At 37.3% G+C, this 18,297-nt stretch overlaps 1 protein-coding gene across 38 annotated transcripts in view; it reads left to right on the top strand.

Annotated features, from left to right (window-relative positions):
* Positions 1-18,297, top strand: part of CEP112 (centrosomal protein 112) — a 519,374-nt gene that overhangs the window by 156,977 nt on the left and 344,100 nt on the right. The window contains exon 20 of one of the 38 annotated variants that reach the window (XM_089316761.1): positions 9,620-9,741. The exons of the other annotated variants lie outside the window; for them this stretch is intronic. Coding sequence (XP_089172887.1) covers positions 9,620-9,629 — 10 coding nt within the window. The 3' untranslated portion in view covers positions 9,630-9,741. Of the gene's footprint in view, positions 1-9,619; positions 9,742-18,297 lie in introns of those variants that run through there. 38 annotated transcript variants of the gene reach the window in all.

Raw genomic sequence — 18,297 nt, 5'->3', positions numbered from 1 at the left:
GGAGAGAAACGTCCTGCGCGGTCAGTCTCATCCTCTGTCTGCAGAGAGGCAGCCTCCGCGGTTCCTCTCCCTGTCCATTTACACGCGCGCTTTCTCAGCCTGTTAGCTTTCTTTGACTTTGCTACATCACCAGATAGGCTCTTCCCTTAGTATCTTCCTTTGCCCCTACTGACCTCCAAGTCTCGGGTTCTTTGGCTCTCTCAGATCATAGTTTTTCAGCCTTGGCAATGAGGGCGTTCTTGTGGATTGGGACACTATATAATCTGTTCAACATACTAGTTGAGAAATAAGGTGGCTTTCTGAGACAATAATTGTGTCAAAGAAGAAAAGGCTGGTGATTATTCTATGGCAAGATGATGGAATTGATATTTATCCTCTCTTTAAACAATCAAAACGGCCAATTCAGTCTTGGGTTTAGCACTCAAGTAGCTACTGCAGAACCCACTAGTATTTGAGAAACAGTTTGTTTTGTAGTCAATATTTTTACTTAAATCACTAACTCGTGAAAGGCAATTTGCTTCTTGCTATTGCTTCTAAAAATAAAATTAATTTTACTGTTTACTACTGTCTTCAATTTTTGTTTTACATGTGTACTAATCATTTGCATCCTATTTTATTGTAGAAAATAATTTTAATAACCTTAAGTAACTCAAAGTTATTTCATATAACTATAAATGGTATGGATTGCATATATTCATTTTTTATTTTTCAAAGATAAATAATTAAAGTATCTGGGAAACTTAGTGGAATTATCTTTTGGGGGCCAGTGCCATGGCATAGTGGGTAAAGCAGCCGCCTGCAATGCCAGCATCCCATATGGGCACCAGTTTGAGTCCTGGCTACTCCACTTCTGATCCAGCTCTCTGCTATGGCCTGGAAAAACAGTAGAAGGTGGCCTAAATCCTTGGGCCTCTGCACCTATGTGGGAAACCTGGAAGAATCTCTTGACTCCTGGCTTTGGATTGGTGCATCTCTGGCCATTGCAGCCAGTTGATCAGTGAACCAACAGAGGGAAGTCCTCTCTCTCTCTGCCTCCCCCTCTCTCTGTGTGTAACTCTGACTTTCAAATAAATTAATAAATAAATCTTTAAAAAAATCTTTTGAAATCCATGTATAGTTTTTTTCATTAAACACATTTTCCGTGAACTTTTTAAAAATTTTTATTTAAGTTATACAAGTTTCACATATTTCATATATACAGATTTAGGGACATAGTGTTTCCATGAACTTTTTGAAGGATCTTCATAGTATACATCTGGTTCATTGCTTTTTCAATATTTCTATTTACCTAGTTGGATTTCTAATGTTTTGGTGCTGTTGTATTAATGGTTTTAAAGTATTCAGGGAAACTTTCTAAAGCCATCTTTCTAATAATATTTTCAAACTCATTTGCAGCAAAATGAGGTCCTTTGAAACAGACTTACTCTAATGCATTTTAACTTTTCTTGCATTATAGTTTTTACTCTGACCATCATATTGATAAGCTGTTTTTTTAGTTAGTAATGAAAATATGTAGTAGTGATTTCACTAGAACCTGTAATATTGATCTTTAGATGATATAGTTATAAATGATCATACAGGAAGCAATCCCATATCTCACAAAAACATGTTGTTTTGGTTGTACTTGGTGTATATACCTGTATATGTGTATATGTGTGTGAATGTATATACCATGAATAAAACCTGTATTGCACTTTTCAAAAACTGGATAACAAGAAAACACATTTAATATTTAAATCTGGGCCATCAACTCTGTCTAGAGGCCTCTTGACATTGTTAACACAAAGTAGTCATACAATTTTGTTAAAAAGAGGTAAGCGTCTCACAAATTCTGGATATTTCATTTGTCTCCTTTTTAACCAGTGTCTTGAATTCTCTCACAATTACTTTACAACCTTGAAACATATAATATGTTTAGCTTACCTTTTTCAAACTTATATAAAATATACACATATTTGATGCTTGATTATATAAATATTTTGAATTATCTATAGAATTCCTCTCTTGCCTAGATTTTGCTGTAAATGAAAGTACCATAAGGAAAGGTAAAAATAGTAGTTAATTGAATCATTACATTTTTAACCCTAGGTCATAGAGAGTCATAGTTTAAAATCTGCAAGATTTAGAATATACAGGGAAATCCCTCTAGCACACATTTCGCCTCTTCAGAGGAGGCAGCGTTACTAGCTCCGTGTGTGTCCTCTATTCTTTCACATGCAAGCATAAAAATTCTTTTGCTGTCATCGTATTTTCCCCTCCTGCTCTACATATATTCAGTCAGGACTTTTTTTCTTTTTCCTTATCAGAATATCCTGAAGACGGTTTCATACAAGCACATAAAATGCTTCCTCATTGTATTTTTGTTTTATCCACTTGATATACTATAATTTATTCAGCCAGCTCCCTGGTGAGACACACATGATGAAAAATTTTCCATTTGTCTTCTAGTACATTTATGGTTTAATTTTTGCATTTAAGTCTATGACCCGTTTGAAATGTGTCGAGAGAAAGTTATGAGATATGGATCCAGTTGTTTCTGGATTTTGTCCAAGTGGTTAATTATCTGAATACCATTTATTTAGTAATCTAGCCTTCCCTCACTACAGTATGTGCTATAATACCTTTATCATTGAACTTGTTTCTAGATCTCTGTTTCTGCTCTAGAGATTTGTATATGCTTGTACAAGTGCCATATTTTTAAATGAATATCAGTCTACAAATTGTAGTTTTTTTTTTTTTTTTATCTAGTAAGACGTCTTACCCAGCCACAGAATGCGTTCTCTTCTTTTTCGTGATCTTCCTTTTTTTTTTTTTTTTTTTTTGGCTTGTTCATATTTTTCAATTTGAGTTTCATAATCAACTTGCCTATTTAAAAGATTGTTGCTCATTAGAGTTTCTATACATGTGTAGTTCAACAGAGGAAGAGTTGAGATATTCTCACCCAGCAGTGTGATGTGCCTTTCCATTTGTGCAGGTCTTCTATTGTGCCATTCTGCAACTATATCCTTTTACGAAACAAATATTTGCAATGAATTTATGTTCTTGTTTTACAAGTTACCCCTTTATATAAAACATGTGCTGGTGTTTCAGTTACTTATTAGGATATATGATGTGAAAATTAAAATATGGAGAGAGTTGTACATTCTAGGTTTGAGGTTTCACACAGATAAGTGTTTTAAAATTTCTATACTTGCAGGTATACCATGTACTTTTATACAAAGAATGTAAACTACTGGGGGCACCCCTTGTCTATACTTTTGTAGTTTTTCAAGGCCTAACACGTGTTCTTAATGAAATGAATCTGTTGATTTATTCCACTGTGTATTGTCGGAGGAACTTTGTTGGTACTGAGTATAAAGTGCTTAACAAAGCCGGCAGCTCTGTGCACTGGCCGCTGTACGTACCTGCACAGCTTTTGTGTTGCATTGCTGAGCAGGGCACTTGGCAGGGAGCCTCTACACTGGAGTGTTTTTTCCCTGCTAAGGACGCTTGGAGGGAATACCATGAGGAGAGTCTTTTTCATGTTTGGCTCTCCATATGCTCCTGTTCTGCTAGCACTATTTCCATTGTATGTCATGTAAAAAATGCTATTAGGAACTGTGTGGTACTTCATGATACCACAGATTGAGGGAAAATCCACATATGTGGTCAACTCAATAAAAACCCAACTGACTGAGGGAAAAAGAACATAGGAGCGTTTCTGGAATCGCCCTGCTTCCTGAAGTGCTCCGTCACCCGGGGTGGTGATTCTTCTCTCCTCCAGAGCGTGGCTTCTGGAGTCCCCAGTGCAGCCTGTTACATCTGACAGAAGCCCCTGCTGTCAGCCCTGTTGCTGTGAACTGCATGTCTTCTGCCAATAATGTGTCTGACTTTGACCTACAATACCCCTTTTCTGTCTTCATGGAGCTAATTTTTCCTGTGAACAGAACTTTATTGAGGGTGTGCATCATGCAGCCTGTAGTTTTAAAAGCTTTCTAGTGAAGTATACAGACATCCCAGAAAGCTCACAGATTAAACTCGTTCATGTAACCAGACCAAGACACCGAAAGCTGCCAGAAGCCTCTTGCCTATGCCCTGAGCAGTAACAGCTGAATCCCCAAGACTAACTACTGTCCTGTTTGAGCTACATGTCAGCGGAATCATAAAGCATGAATTTTTTAGGCTTTGCTTTTTTGGATCAGCATTTAGGTTTGTGAGATTAATCTGCATTGTTTCATGTTATTACAGCTTACTCATTGTTGTTGACTAGTACCTCAAAGTGAATATACCATGATATAGTTTGCCATTCCGCTGTCAGCATTCATTTGGACTATTTCTCCTTTAGGGATATTAAGAGTGCAGCTCTGAACACTCTTAAATATTTCTTTTGGTAAATGCACGTACACATTTCTGTCTGATGTATACCTCCATAAAGTTTTTATGTTGTGTCAAAAGAGACGCATTTGTGAGAGAACAGGCCCATGTGCAGATCCTAGAACCAGTAGAATTTTTGACTGGTTGCATTATCCAAGAACCAGTTGAAGTGAGTGAGAACTCAAGTTAGTTTTGGACCAAATGAAGAAGTTATTGGGGGCCTTCTCTTTGACTTCACTCTTTTGAATCTCTTAACTCTGAGAACGCAGCTATAATAATCAATATCATTTGTTTTAGAGGATCTAAGGCTCAAGTTAAAAAAATGGGTAATCATAAGCTAAGTGAGCAAGTGTTACACGTAAGAAAAATGTAAGCAGTTCTTAAGCTTTAAGGCTTAATTGGGTATGTTCTTGATTTTTTTTCTTTTTAGTCTTTATCCAATAACAATTTCTGCTATTGGTAATTTTAAAAAAGCATATGTAATCATCTGCATACAGTGTACTTCACAAGTACAATTTCATTTGCACAGAGTATTAAAACAGAAATTTTTGTATTTTTAAAAGCGATTCAGAATATTCTTGAGTTTTTATTTGACCTATTTTGAAGCCAACTTTTTTTTTTTTTTTGACAGGCAGAGTTAGACAGTGAGAGAGAGACTTAGAGAAAGGTCTTCCTTCCATTGGTTCACCCCCAAAATGGCTGCTACAGCTGGCGCGCTGCGCCGATCTGAAGCCAGGAGCCAGGTGCTTCCTTCTGGTCTCCCATGCGGGTGCAGGGCCCAAGCACTTGGGCCATCCTCCACTGCCTTCCTGGGCCACAGCAGAGAGCTGGATTGGAAGAGGAGCAACCAGGACAGAATCCAGTGCCCCAACTGGGACTAGAACCCAGGATGCCAGCACCGCAGGCGGAGGATTAGCCTAATGAGCTGTGGCGCCAGCCTGAAGCCAACTGATACATGGCAAATGTTTATTATCTGGTTTACTGGATGTAATTTCATGAAATCATTCTTTTGTACAGAAATTAGCAGCACCTCTCCTTTGACTGCCTTTATAATTTTGTCTAAAATGAGGAAACTTTATGAAATATTTTGGGGTGTTATTTTTCCAACAAACTGACAGAGTTTTTTTTTAAATATATCTTTTCTTGCTTAATATGCATAGTATTTATAATCTCCCATTACAATGGAAAACAGATTATTTACCCCTAAAGTTATATTTTAAATAAGTTATATTTTAAAACATGAGTTGATAGGCTTTCTTATAAGCCTGTATTAAGTCTTCATTTATATTTGGTTGCTTGTTTGTTGTAATAAATCAACATTTATAACATTAGTAGGAACAGGGATTAATCCTCAAATACAAATGCCTTAAAGATATTAAGACTGCAAAGTTATAATGACAGTGTTTTAGTACTTTTATTTACTAAATACTAAACTCTAAAGAAGATGTAAATGGAATACTAAATGATCTTTTGATGATACCAACAGGGAGTGAACTTCATTTTGATTTGTTTTGTTTTTTAATGGAACATTACCTACTGCAATACTTTGGATGAGGTTGCATTAAAAATATACAGCCTTCCAGTTTACCCAGGAGCTTGAATTTTGAATTTTGTGAGGTTAAACTGACCAAGTATCGGCATTTTGAAATATAGCTAAATAGTGTAATTCTAAATTTAGTTTTAAATATTGCTAACATGAGGAACTATAGCTTGGTCATTTTGTTTGTAGCTCAAGGAATTAATAGTAATATATACTTTAAAATGGAAAAAATGAATTAAGGAGCTACTTAAATATCTAAAAGGGAAACCTGCAAACTTGCATAATACAAATAAAAATCTCTCTGCCTAATAGGTGATTGAAAACGTCTTTATAAGATCATTCAATAAGACATTTTATGCTTGTACTTTTGAAAAGTTCTCTTGAAAGACTAATGGTAAATACTGCTCCTCCTCAACAGAAAAGCAGCCTGTAACTTAGAATACTTTAACTGATGTACATATGAGGCTGCTTCATAAAGTTCATGGACAGTGGATTTAATGCTAAGTATATTTTGATGCACATAATGGAAAATGATTGCTTTTTTTATAATACACATTTTGCATTGGATTTTTGAAGGCTCTGTATATGTAAATAGTAATTTAGTTTGTAAAAAATTTCAATATACTTTTTCTATTACTGTTATTAATACAATTAGGAAAAGATACAAATTATAGTATTCAGCCAAAGTATATCAAATTTTAATTTCCATCTTTAATGTTACCAAATATATATATATATTTAAAGATTTTATTTATTTATTTGAGAGGTAGAGTTACAGTGAGAGGGAGAGAGAGGGTTTTTTTTGTTTTTTTTGTTTTTTTGTTTTTTTTTGACAGGCAGAGTGGACAGTGAGAGAGAGAGACAGAGAGAAAGGTCTTCCTTTGCCGTTGGTTGTTGGTTCACCCTCCAATGGCCGCCGCGGCCTGTGTGCTGCAGCTGGCGCACCGCACTGATCCAAAGGCAGGAGCCAGGTGCTTCTCCTGGTCTCCCATGGGGTGCAGGGCCCAAGCACTTGGGCCATCCTCCACTGCACTCCCTGGCCACAGCAGAGAGCTGGCCTGGAAGAGGGGCAGCCGGAACAGAATCCGGTGCACCGACTGGGACTAGAACCTGGTGTGCCGGTGCCGCAGGCAGAGGATTAGCCTATTAAGCCACAGCACCGGCCTCAAGTATAGAGCCTGAAGAAATATCTGATATATTTCGTTTAGCCAGAATTAGATGAATTGCATGGCAGTGTTGTACTAAATGTAACCAGAAATTGGTGGCTCACCAATATGTGAAGATATTTCAAAAAGTTTCTCGAAAATAGAATTAAAAGATAATTTTATTTTGATGTGTGAATTTTGAAATCCATGCATAAGACATTTCAAAAAGCTTATGTAAAACAAGTATTATGAAAAAATTATGCATGAATTTCAAGACTTTTTATCTTTTTCAAGTATGCATTACAAATAAGAAATCCAAACTTAGTCATGTCGAATAGAGCTATCTAATGTTACACCACTTTAATTACTCTGAATACCTGATATTCTTGAGCTCTTACAGAGTGAGACCTCCTTCAACACATACACACACATATACTCTATTCTTTATTTCCAAAATTTTCTTAAATATTCTTGGCCATTTCTCTTCTGTTTGAATTTTTTAAATAAGATTTATTTATTTGTTTGAAAGGCAGAGTTACAGCGAGGCAGAGGCAGAGAGAAAGAGAGAGGTCTTCTGTCTGCTGGTTCACTCCCCAAATGACTGCAACAGCCAGAGCTGGGCTGATCTCAAGCCAGGAGCCAGGAGTTTCTTCCAGGTCTCCCACAAGGGTGCAGGGGCCCAGGGACTTGGGCCATCTTTTTTTTTTTTTTTTTTTTTTTAAAGATTTTATTTTTATTTATTTGGCAGGTAGAGTTACAGACAGTGAGAGGGAGAGACAGAGAGAAAGGTCTTCCTTCCATTGGTTCACTCTCCAAATGGCAACAATGGCCGGAGCTGCGCCAATGCGAAGCCAGGAGCCAGGAGCTTCTTCCGGGTCTCTCATGTGGGTGTGGGGGCAAGTACTTGGGCTATCTTCTATTGCTTTCCCAGGCCATAGCAGAGAGCTGGGCTGGAAGAGGAGCAACTGGGACTAGAACCAGCTCCCATATGGGATGCTGTCCCGCAGGCAGAGGATTAACCTAGTGTGCCATGGCACCGCTGGGACTTGGACCATCTTCTTCTGGTTTCCCAGGCCACAGCAGAGAGCTGGATCGGAAGTGGAGCAGCCGGGACTCAAACCAGCACCCATATGGGATGCCATTGCTGCAGCCAGTGGCTTTACCCACTAAGCCACAGTGCCAGCCCCCTATTTGAATTTTAAAATCAGATTTTACTAACATCCTCTTGGGATTTGTATTGGATTTGCACTATTGTTCAATTGGTTAATTTGAATGGAATTAACATTTTTTCACTATTGGTGCCTTTCTCCATTAACATAGTATGTTTCTCAATTAATATGTATTAATATATATCTATTTTAGTGTCTTTTAATAAACACATAATTTTCTCCATAAGTATTTTACATATATTCCAGGAAATTTACTCTTAAGTACCTTATAATTTATGCTAACATTTTATATTTTATCTTTTAAAAAATTATTATTTCTAACTGATGGATTCATGCTAACAGAGATCAATTTTGAAAATAATGATTTCCTGCATCTGGCAACTTTGCTGAATATATCTTCAAAGTTTGTAAGTAATCTTGGATTTGCTGTAAGGGTAATGACTAATACATAATCAGCAAATAATTACAGTTCTGTTCTTCCCTTTTCAGTCTTTATGCCTTTTTCCCTCAGTAATGTTTACCTTTGAGCACTGGCTGGAACTTCTGGTCAGACGTTTGCTTTTGTGGTGAATGTGGGCATCCTGCTTACTCCAGGGGATGCTCTGATCACAGCACGTGCTTTTCAGCTACAGGTTTTTGGTTGGCGGCTTATACCATGTATTTCACCTTCCATTACTGGACGCTAACATTTTTTCTACTTTTAGAAATCATGAACGATCGCTTCTCGGCCTTCTGGCTAAGATCAAGTGAAATGTGTTACTATTTTATCTTCCAGGGGTGAATCGTGGCAGATCACACTTTTGCTGGATGTAGCTTGCTAAATGTCTCTTTAGCATTTTGCCCAGGCTTGTATGCAGTTTGGTTTATTATTTGGAATTGCTGTTCTCACTGAAAGGTTTTCTGCTTCCTGTTCTCGTGACCCCGGAGCTGTGATGGTTTCCTGCCTGGCTGCTGTATCGCAGTCTCCCGTGCGGAGCCCTGTTTCCTAGCAGGATTCCGTATTTCACAGTCCCCGTTCAGTCCTTGAACAGCTTTTCCCCTCTGGTTTCACCCACTTTTTGGGTGATATCATTAAGTCTTCTTGCCCCAGTGCACGTACTCAGTGAAACTTACCTCCCTTCTCTCTCTTAATAATCCTGCTGCCCTTTAAATGGTTTTCTTTTTGTCTTAGCATATTCTTATGACTTTGTCCCCTATTTTATAGAAATTCTTTTTTTCACTCATATACTTTACACTTTTCCCTTTTCCTTGACATTATAGCAGATCACGCTGATGTATTTTTTCTGTGTATCTAGAATGTTCTTTTTTGCTGCTTCTCCACCTAGCTTTCAGCCTTAAATTGGCATTTTTCTCCCTCATTACTCAAATTTGAACAAGGTAAACTGTGTCTGATCTTGATGTTCTTCTTTAAGAAACACTTGACTGAGCTCCTGCTATATGTGAGGTTCTTGAGACGGCATGCAATACTACAACATGTATTTTGATGTGGATTGTCAAGTCTCTGCTCCATACCAACTTGTACAATGATGGGATTTCCTGGAAGATCTACAGCTGGATAAAGGTGCTTTTTCTCAAAAATTAAAAAAAAAATAAGAAAGAAAGGTAGAAAGTGAGGAAGGAGGGAGGGAGAGAGAGAGAGATTGGGAAATATTACATTAGAATTGTTATCTGTGAACTACATAGAATCTTTCCTCTTTGTATTAATATCACATTAACATGAGAATTGTATTGTGGTAGTTTTTATATATTTTCTTTGATTCTGAGAATCTAACATATTAATAAATTCCTTACAATAACAAATAAATGAAGACAAAAAATAAGTTGGGTAGCTCTAGTATAGTTATATATAAATTCTGCCTTATTGATAGTATACCTTTTTTTTAAACTTTTATCTAATAAATATAAATTTCCAAAGTACAGCTTTTGGATTACAGTGGCTTCCCCCCACCATAACTTCCCTCCCACCCACAACCCTCCCATTATAGTATAGCTTTTTATAACCTGTATTCTGAGTTTTGGGTTTTCTGAATGAATGTGAATTATATAATTTTGAGTATATTCTGAACTCAGGTTTTCCCCTGTTTTTGTATCCATCTGTGTTTCTTCAGCTTTGGAGATTACACCTCTGCGTAGATTATACCAACATTTTTTGTCCTTTCCTTCAATCCAGATGTTTTGTGGGAGTTGCTGGCTCTGAATGGATGTGGATAAAATAATATATATTAGTCAGAAAAAAACATGATCATGGAAGAAGCACAGCTACCACATATTTTGATTTGTGTACACACAGAATCTTTGACTTGAGAGAGTTGGAATTGTGCTTTCCTTTCTCATTTTTCTTAGCTTCCAGCTCCTGCTGTCAGATAGGCCTCTGCAGAATCTGTAAAAATCAGCCTCTGTGCGTTCACTTTGTATTTACTGGAGACTCCTCCCAGGCTTCTTTGTTAGGTCGTCTGTTTATCTCAGTTCTCCTTGTTTGGGGGATGCTTTATTTTCATTTGCCCTCTTTGTCTTTCCATGTAATTTAGCTCACACTTGTGGGAGACTTTTTGGGAGATGTTAGCCAGATGTCATTTTGTGTATGAAGATTAGAACTATTCTTACCTTGGTTCTTTGGATAGAATTCTTTTTGAAATGTGAGATACGTACTCACTTCCTCTTTGTAATTACAGAATGAACAAATTTATGATAAGTCAGCATCATCACTTTTGGAATCAATTATTGTGATTTGCTGTAGATTCAATTATAGATTAGTTTATGGGGCTAAAATCTAAACACACACTGACCTTTCCATGACTTTGAAACTTGATTTCTTAAAAAAAAAAAAAAAAAAAGAAGAAAAAGAAGAAGAAGAAGTCCTTGATCTCAGCTTGCTTTGTGGTCTTTTGCTTCTTTTTCAAGAGGAAAGAGTGAGGCATGTGGAGCTGTATGACCTCCTGAGCAGTGTAACACCGTTAGCTCTCTGCAAAATTAATAAGTGAATCAAAGGCTGGCTCGCGGTCTCCCAAATGGCTTTTTCTTTTTTCTAGAAAAATCATCGTACTCTCTGTTGCCGTGAGTGCTCTTTGATTTTTTCTCACCATCAAATATATGCTTTATTAATATAATAGACCACAGATACCTTCTTTTGAACTTTTATCCCTTCTAAAAATTATTCTTGGCACTGTTTGTTCATGTGGTGTGTGGTGAAGCCCTTGCCATCATTTCTAGACTAACAATTGATCCTCCTCCACCTCTCCAGGCATCTATCATTAATTTCAAGTAAAGCTGGTGCTGTTTGTATTCTTTTGACTCCAGGACATGCTATTGTTTCTAATTCATGAATATTCTTCTTTTAAACCCCTACCTTCCTGTATTTTGTTAGTTTGTAAGATGTTGTTTCTTGTACCAGTCCTTCCACCAAGTTTTAAAAGGATTGCATCTTGATTCCATTTTGAAGTGCAATTCAAGATCTCCTTTGTGTCTTTCAGTTGCATCAGTCCTTTTAGCAATTAGATGTGAAGAAGTCTCCATGTTAAAATCTTTCTCAGCCTAACTTCCTTCCTTTCCTTTCGTGTGTGGTCTTCTCTCCCTTTCTGCTTTTGTAGTCAGATTTCTGCAGAGCGATTTCACTCCGTGCTTCCACTTCTTCATTTGCCCCTCTTCAGCCATTCCAGCCCACCTTTGCTCTCGCATCCCCAAAGCTTCTGTGAGGGTTAACAGCGAACTCTAATCTGGATTTTATTCAGTCTCCCTTCTTTATGACATTTTCTTCTTCTTTTTTTTTTTTTTGTGGTGTTCATTCTCTTGCTTTTCTTCCATTCCATTCTTCTTTGCATGTTCCAGATCCTCTCATCTTTTTTAAAAAATATTTATTTATTTTATTTGAAAATCAGAGTTACAGAGAGAAAGGAAGAGAGAAAATTCTTCCATCCATTTTTTAAAATATTTTTTATTTGACAGGTAGAATTATAAGCAGTGAGAGAGAGAGAGACAGAGAGAAAGGTCTTCCTTCCTTCCACATCTGGGGAGTGAACCAGTAGATGGAAGTCTTCTCTGTCTCTCTCTCTCCCTCTCTCTCTCTGTAACTCTGCCTTCCAAATAAATAAAATAAATCTTTAAAATGAAATTAGGAGATTTCACATATATTTTACATTACTGTTTCCTCTTGAAATATGGAAGAGATGACAACACTGAGCCATCTTCTGTCTTGGCTGCAGGCAACTGGAGCGGACTAGATGATAACTTGGACTAGGTCATAAAGGAAGCCACAACTGCTTCCAAAGAATCTGTATTGTAGAGAGCACATTTTTTTTCTGGTTTGATTTCTGGAAACAATAATAAGTTTCATGGAGGGGGGGACCTGATGTTAAAATTCTACTTTTAACATTAGGGTAAATAGAAAATCATAGGTTTGGTGCTGTAGTGTAGGGGGTTAAGCTACCACCTGCAGTGCTGACATCCCATGTGGATGCTGGTTCACGTCCCAGCTGCTCCACTTCCAGTCCAGCTCTCTGCTATGGGCTGGGAAAGCAGTAGAAGATGGCCCAAGTCTTTGGGCCCCTGCATCCACATGGGAGACCTGGAAGAAATTCCAGGCTCCTGGTTTGGATTGGCCCAGCTCTGGCTGTTGCAGACATTTGCAGAGTGAACCACAGGACAGAAGATCTCTCTCTCTCTCTTCCTCTGCCTTTCTTTAACTCTGCCTTTCTAATAAATAAATCTTTAAAAAAATAAGAGTTGCCAAATATTTGAAACTGAAGATAATGAAAGAATTACCCATCAAATATTGTAAAATAACTAAATTTGTATCTAGACTTAACTAAACTTTCACCTAAAAAAGCTAAATAAAAAGGAATTAAGTAAATATGAAAAAATAAGAATTAAAGCACAAAAATCAGTGAAACTTGAAAGAGAATGTAGAGAATCACCAAAACCAGTTTTTTTTTTAAAGAATAAATTAGATAAGTCTCTTTTAGCCTAGTCAGGGAAAGAAAAGACTAAAAGACAAAAATTACACAGCATTAAAGTAAAGAAAACAACCAGCTGGGACTATAATTACATGCAGGCCCTACAGTCTGTTGCTCACTTTTATTGTTACATCCCCTGTAGGCATTTGAATTCTGATCTCTGGTCCACAGTGTCAGCCAGGGGGTTGTTTTAAAATGAGGTGAAATTCACGTAGTATGAAATTTATCATTTTAAAGTGAACAGGTCAGTTGCAGGAGCTATGGCACAGTGGGTTAAGCTGCCAGGTAGACACAGCATGCTCCCATCGGCATGTCTGGGATCAAGACTTGCCTTCACTTCTGATCCATCTTCTTGTTATAGCACACCCTGAGATACAGTAGATGGTGTCTCAAATGTTTGGGTTCCTGCCACCCACTTGGGAGACACCCAGATGGAGTTTTTGGCTCTTGGCCTCAGGTTGGCTCAGCCCTGGTTGTTGCACATATTTGCCCAGTGAATGAACAGATGAAAGATCTCCCTCTCTATTTTAAAGAATAAAATATTATTAAAAATAAGTTTTAAAAAGGTTTTTTACAAAATAAAGTCAACAGTTCACTAATATTTTGAACATTCACAACATTATGTGACTGACTTACCACCAATTCCAAATCATTTTATCAGCACAGGTAAAATCCTGTTCCTATTAAGCGGTTACTCCCCATTCCTCACTCCCTCTTAGATCCTCCCACCCACCAGTCTGCTTGCTTTCTCTCAGATTGTCTTTTCTGCATATTGCATATAAATGGACTAAGTAACTTTGTGTGTTTGGCTTCTTTTACTTGGCATAATGATTTCCAGGTTCATCTACATTGTAGTATTTATCATTTCTTCATTCATTGTTATGGTTGAATTCTCCACTCTGTGTGTAATTTGGTTTCTTTACAGCTGTTCCTGGATATTTGAGTTGTTTGTAACTTGCGGTTGTTGTGAATAGTGCTGCTGTAACATTGGTGTACAGTTCTTTGAGTTTATAACTAGAAGTAGAATTGTTAGAACAGCTAACTGTTCTTGTACTTGGCTTCTATGTTGGTTTTCCAAATAATACTGTGGTGGTTGGTACACATATTTCCATTTACCCTAGCTGCAGATGCTGTTATCACCCACAAGGGGAGGGCAGTCATAGACAGTTGTATAAAGGGTTGCCAGAACTTGATAAGGATTTTTTTTTGAGTGGGCTTGACTATTCAATATTTCAAACGGAGATTAAAATAGTATTTGATAGCTGTAGAATTGTAACTAAGAGAGTATCACAGTTAAAGCAGTATTTCAGTTAAGTTAGGGTAAACAGTTAAGTGAGGCAAGGAACCCTTCTCTACTTATTAAATATATTACCTGTGTCTCTTACACTAAGGTTCATAAAAAGAATTCTTCTCTGTTAATCAGTGTTAAAAGTTCCCTGACAATTTTTTGTCTTCCGTTATCTACTTATATGTAATTGTCAAAAATTAGTGAATAAAAAACGTCATGACCCTATGCCTGGAGAGTTGTTAGAATCGTTGGGCTATTATACTTGCTGGCCATGCTGTAGGGTGTCAGTATTGCCATCTTTTCTTTTGCCAGCTTATTTATATACTTATTTTAGTTAATTTTTTGTATTTTTACAAAGCAGAAAATAATGCCAGTGATAATGTTAAGTCTTCTACATCAAACACAATTGAGACAAACTAGAAATCATGACCCTCACTGAAAGCAATTATTTCTTGAACTTCAGTTATGTCTGAAGTGTAAAGAAAGAGAGCAGGAATGAAATAACTCTGATAAAATACCGGGAAAGCAGCTTCAGGAGTGGGGAATTCTCACAGATGTGTTGCTTATTGCATGCCAGATACTCTGATTTCTGCATAAAGACTTAGAAAAGAAGTTTCATCAGTAATAATTTTGCCTAAGTTAACTGTTAATCTGGTATTAATTTTAATAGTAGATCTGTTCCTGATAGTGTCCCCATGTTATATTCTGAACACAATGGCTTCTATAACCAACCAATTTATTCCTTTTTTCTGACAATTTTATTATTTATATAAAGGGAAAATGTCATGTATTTCATATATACAGGTTTTTTTATTTATTTGCATGCATTTCATATAAATAGGAACACCGTACCAACCCTCCCACCCCCTCTCCTACCCCTCTTCCTCCCCTCTTCCTCTTCTCTCTCCTGTTCCCTGTCTAGTTTTTTGCTAGGATATATTTCATTTAACTTCATATACAGAAGATGAACTCTGTTCTAGGAAAAGAGTTCAACACTTTGTATGAGAAAGAAAAAAAAAAAAGAAAAAAAGAAAGGGAAAAAAATTGTTCCTCAAAGTCCAGACAAGGGCTGTTCAAAGTTATTGTCTCTCTAAGGTACCAGTTTATTCTTATGTATGGTAATAGTCCTTGAGGAAGTTAGAAGAGCATGAATGCTATGTAGAGATGGAGACAGAGTGCATGCAGACAAGCCTGAAAAATGAGCCACACTGGAACAGAAGGTGCAGGGGATATGATGGTACCGATCGAAAAGGACCCTAGATTCTCCTAAAGGTGAATGGTTGAAAAAGCGGTAGCAGAGTGGTGTGTGATCAGAGTGATGCTGGAGAAAGGCTCACTCCCCTGAATGTTTCTTGGCAGTAAGCTAAATTTTGAAGGAAGGACAGAAAGTGAACTGGTGGAGGACAGAGATTTTTGCCACCAGGAGTAATAAAATGGTATAAGGCCATGAATCTGATGATATGTTAATAAGCAAACATGAAGTTAGGAGTATAGCAAACAGAAATGGTTTTCTGGAGGATTTTGCCACATTATTATAAACAACAGATAAATGTCAAACATTTCCATCCTTGAGAATCATGCTTTTACTTCCTTACTGAACTTCCTGAATTCCTCCCTAAATCATAGTCCCTGAAGTTTGATGTCATGAAATTTAACAAGGGTCTTTTAAACTTGGTGACTGTTAAAATCTGAATCATCGACTTTTTTATTACCTGATATAAAAGTTATTCATTTTAGCAGTGGAATACACAAATGTCAAGGAACTTTGAAGAAACTTTCAGTAATTTGAACCATATATCTCTATTCATAGTGAAAAATGAAAACACCCCAAAGGAGGTTTATGTGGAGTAAACTAGGTCTGGAAATGGTCTATATCGAGAGACCTAATGGCCTTTTGATGTCTGATTCTTTGATTTTGCCTTTTCTTTTTGAAAGGGGTGCTGTGTGGTTATGATTAGAAACGTTTCAGCATCTTTTCCTGGGAGCTAATTGCTCCTTAGCTCTCTCTGTTATGACTGAGCATGTGTTTTTGCATGGAAGAAGTGTTTGATATTATTACTAAGGAGATCACCACTTTTTGTAGAGAATTCTCAATGTATTCTGAATGTTTTATCACATTCACAGTGTGTATTCATTCAGTTTGCAGGTTGTGGCTGTGATATGAACATATCTTTGGTATATATTAAAGATACTTTATTTTAATACTTTTCTAAATAATTTACTGATAATGTAATTTGTTTTTCTTGTGACTAGAGCCATTTTTTTCCAAGTTGTAAATGGTGGTTACATTATTAGAAGGTATAAAAAGAATTTACATTTTTTGGATTAGGCCATTTAAAACTATCCAGTTTTGCATTTATATAAACATGTCTGTTATCTTGTGTTATTCCCACTCTTTAGGAAGTGCCTAAAAACTCTGAATATGATTTTCTTCTTAAAAATAACTTTCTCAGTGTCAGTGGTGGTAGCGGTAGGGGACCCAGCTGTTCTCTTTTCTCTACTCTGCTTGAGCATCTGCAACCATTTCAGACCCAGAGCATTGCACATTTCCAGTTCGTTGTAAACATTCCTTAGCTGCAGTGAGCATACCGTCTTCACCCTCCCTCTAGGAAGCACAGTGTGAAGCCCGAGGAGAAGAGAGCAGCGTGTGGTGGCTGCTTCAGATGGACCAGGAATCTTGTTCTGTTAAGTACTTCTTTTTAGATAGGTGTTCACAAAACTCTGCATTTCTTTTCATAAGAACACATTGCTTTAAATGAGCTTTAGCAGTATAATTTGGTCAAGAGGTCTCTTATTGACAGAGACATTTGTGACACTATTTCACGCAACATTTTAATTTGTAACATGAGATTTTTAGTTTATTGGGTGCTTTCTTTAGGCAATGAGTTTACAAAACCCTTTTTTAAAGACAGTTTTTATGTTTAGCTTGTTGAGTTTTACTACAATCAAATTTTACTTTGGCAATGAAATGTAAAATAAATATAATCCTAGTAGGAAGTAAAATAAGCTGATAATGTGTAGTGATACTTCATTTAGTGTATATAGTTAATTTGTACTAATAAAAGCTTTCATTATTAAGAAGGTTGTTTCAGTATAGATTGCCTTTATTTGTCCTGAAAGGAATCATGTGCAATTGTGTGTTATCATCTGAATTTAAGGAAGAAACTGAGGTTCAGAGAGATGAAGCCGTCTGACCAGTTTTTCGTATATGGCTGAGCTGGGCCCTCCTGAGTCCTAATTCAGTTCTTTTTTCCAGTTAGAATGCTGACTTTGACCTTCTGTGTCACTAAAGTTGTTTTCCTTTTGTGCTTTTTAATGACTTGATCGGAATCATTCGTGGTTGCAGCACATTCTAGATACCGCTTTCCTTATTCTTCCCTTACCTGCAGCCGAGGGAGCCTGCTTGCTATGCTTCTGCTCTGAGAGATGCCCGCCATCTTCCCTGTTATGCGGCCACCTTCCTTCTCTACCATGCTCGTTGGGTTTAGAGTAGGCAGCTGCTCCAAAGGCAGCCAGTTCATGTACTCTGAGGTACAGAGGGCTTAGACACTTGGGTAAGGTGCCAGGTGGTTGAACTCATGTCTGCCTTGAAAACCATTATCCTTAACCACTGTGCGTACACACTGTCCCTATTCTCTGATCTTGGTAGTTTGGAACTAGAAAACTGAGGTACAGACTCGGTCAGTACAGGTGCCTGAAACGTGGGCAGCCACTCCGGGCCATACGCAAGCTAAAATTTTGAGTAGTTCTATTGATGCCAGGAGGACAGTGGAACAGATGTGTGGAGAGGTGCAGAGACGCTGCACGAATTCCAGCCGTGTGTAGCAGAGCCTTGTCTATTGCAGTTCCATCT

Source organism: Oryctolagus cuniculus, chromosome 17 (genome assembly GCF_051225735.1).
Source record: "Oryctolagus cuniculus isolate XC-2025 breed Fujian yellow rabbit chromosome 17, ASM5122573v1, whole genome shotgun sequence".
Classification (NCBI taxonomy): domain Eukaryota; kingdom Metazoa; phylum Chordata; class Mammalia; order Lagomorpha; family Leporidae; genus Oryctolagus; species Oryctolagus cuniculus.
The sequence above is the reverse complement of the archived record's forward strand: the minus strand, read 5'-3'. Positions and strand labels throughout refer to the sequence as shown.